Here is a 2,106-nt window from a genome sequence, read left to right as displayed (position 1 = left end):
ACCCAAGCCCAGTACCCCTACGAAGCATCCTGGCACCATGGAGGAGCCCTGACGGCCAGGCAGTTACTGACCAGTAACAAGGACTGGTTAAGTTACCAGTATTAGCAGGGGCTGGATTGGGCTGGGCTGTCTAGAATGGACCTCCTTTGACTTTCTATGCTTCTGCTCACCTGCCCAGACACTTGCTACAAAGAGGAAAGGCAACTTAAAGGTGTTTCTAGATGCAGCATCAGTGTAGTATCGCTCTTCTTTGTGCTTTAAGGAAGATGCTTTGTGCTTAATGCATTCATCTGCTGATAGGACAAGCCATTCTAAAGGACAGCGTGATAGTCTTTATACATAATACTGAATTTATAATACCTGGATGTTACTGTCCGAATGATAGATTACTCATTACTTCTAGGTATACAGTTAACTAGCTGTAGCATCTATTTTTCACTTATTTGGATGAATGAATTATAAGGGTTGGTTAAGTTTTACTAATAATATAATGTGTTTGGCAGATGATCTGCTTAAACGGTTAACACATCTGTGGTTCTTTGAATATTGCTGTAATACTTGAACATTTCATTATAAGTCGAAACTTAAGGAAATTAAGAATGCTGATTCCCACATGGTGGAAAGCAAACTCTGAAGTGACTTTGGATTTAGCATTGATGTAAATGGAAAACTTGGTTTCTACAGAAAAGGAAAAAATTAAAGCATGATCTGGGGGAAAGGCACGGCACTACCACTTCACATGGGACATAAAAGTTCATTTTCCGGGCCCCTAAAATTTCTAAGCCCTATATGAAACTGTCCAAATATACAATGCTCAATAGCCTACTAGCAACATATAGTGTAAAGTTGAAATAGTCATTACATTGTAAAGGAGACAACAGGTCCTCTGGAGACCAGCTGCTCCCAACCAGAATCTCGATGAGACTGCACCGGAAGAGCCTATCCTCTTGATGCCTTCTGGAATTTCTTGCCCAGCTTCCACTGTGGTGGGTCTCTTGACATCCTACAGGTGACATCTTTGGAGCCCTGAATATGTTCCAACACTCGGTAACCCAGGGGTACCTTCTGAAGAGGTGTGTTGGCTGCTCCCAGATGGAGATGGCTGCAGGTTTCAGGGGTCAGGTACCAGCTGTTATTTAGTGGCCCCTAAAACAGAGCTCATGTTCCACTCCTCTGTGACGGTCTTGGGGAGAACTTGCCTCAGCAGCTAAGAACTTAGGATTCATCAATGAAGTACTCTCCTTTATTTCCTGTGCATCAAACTTCATTATATATTCTTGATTTGCCTTGAAGCAGTATGTTGTTTGGCATCAGAGAAAAATATATTGCCTTTTTTGCCCATATATGCGCAACAACACACATCTTTTCCTGCTTTTATCAAGGTTTCCCCTTGACAATGAACTGGTGCAATTCCACAGGAAACCTAGGTCTGAATGTTGTGGTCTTACAAAAACATTTGTTGGTGCCTCCCTCGAGAGCTTGCTCCATTTGACCCAAGGGCACGAGCTTCAGCATACAACTATGTTCCAGCACTTGCCACAGGAAACTTTGTGGTGGGACAGAGCCAGGAGGAAGCAACATCCACCCAGCCAGGCCCTGATTCCAGTTGGGCGACTTGATTTTTTCCCCATGAGGAAGAGGGCAAGAAAATATGCTTTAAATTTAAAAAGCTGGAATAAAAATAGAAATACAGTCTTCCTTCACTTGGACCACCTCACTTCCTGTGCTGAGATTAATTCACCAGGACATAGCCATTGTGTTGTGGATCCACAGCGTCCAGCATTTCACAATCAAAGAGTCCAGGTAACTCAGAGAGGGCCAGTGGGTCATAACTGGAGGGGGCTTCCTGCAGTCCTGAGCTCCTAGGACAGTCTGGCCCTGTCAGGCCACTCTGCTGGGCTCCGTCTACAGGATACTGACAGGGAGCAGGGTAGTCTGGTGCAGGGGAGGCAGCAGTTGGCAGCTCACAAGTCTGATAGGAGAACTGTAAGGAGGCTGGTGCAGCTCCTGGCTGCTGTGGTGGTGGTGGGGGCGGTGGTGGTGGTGGCTGTTGCTGCAACTGTGCTGGAGCCCGGGGAACAGGCGTGGAGGGCAGGGATTGCAGAT

General features: G+C 45.7%; 1 protein-coding gene across 1 annotated transcript in view; it reads right to left on the bottom strand.

Moving 5' to 3' along the window:
* Window positions 1-294: 294 nt before the first annotated feature.
* SIK2 (salt inducible kinase 2) overlaps window positions 295-2,106 on the bottom strand; it is a gene marked incomplete at its 5' end in the record, with an annotated part of 95,834 nt that continues 94,022 nt past the window's right edge. Inside the window, 1 exon segment of the mRNA XM_027772871.1 lies at window positions 295-2,082. Within this exon segment, the coding sequence (XP_027628672.1) occupies window positions 1,733-2,082 (350 nt within the window).

This window comes from Tupaia chinensis, unplaced genomic scaffold, assembly GCF_000334495.1.
Source record: "Tupaia chinensis unplaced genomic scaffold, TupChi_1.0 Scaffold000311_2, whole genome shotgun sequence".
In the NCBI taxonomy this organism is placed as follows: Eukaryota; Metazoa; Chordata; class Mammalia; order Scandentia; family Tupaiidae; genus Tupaia; species Tupaia belangeri.
Note: the sequence above shows the minus strand (reverse complement) of the source record. Positions and strands in the feature narration are given on the sequence as shown.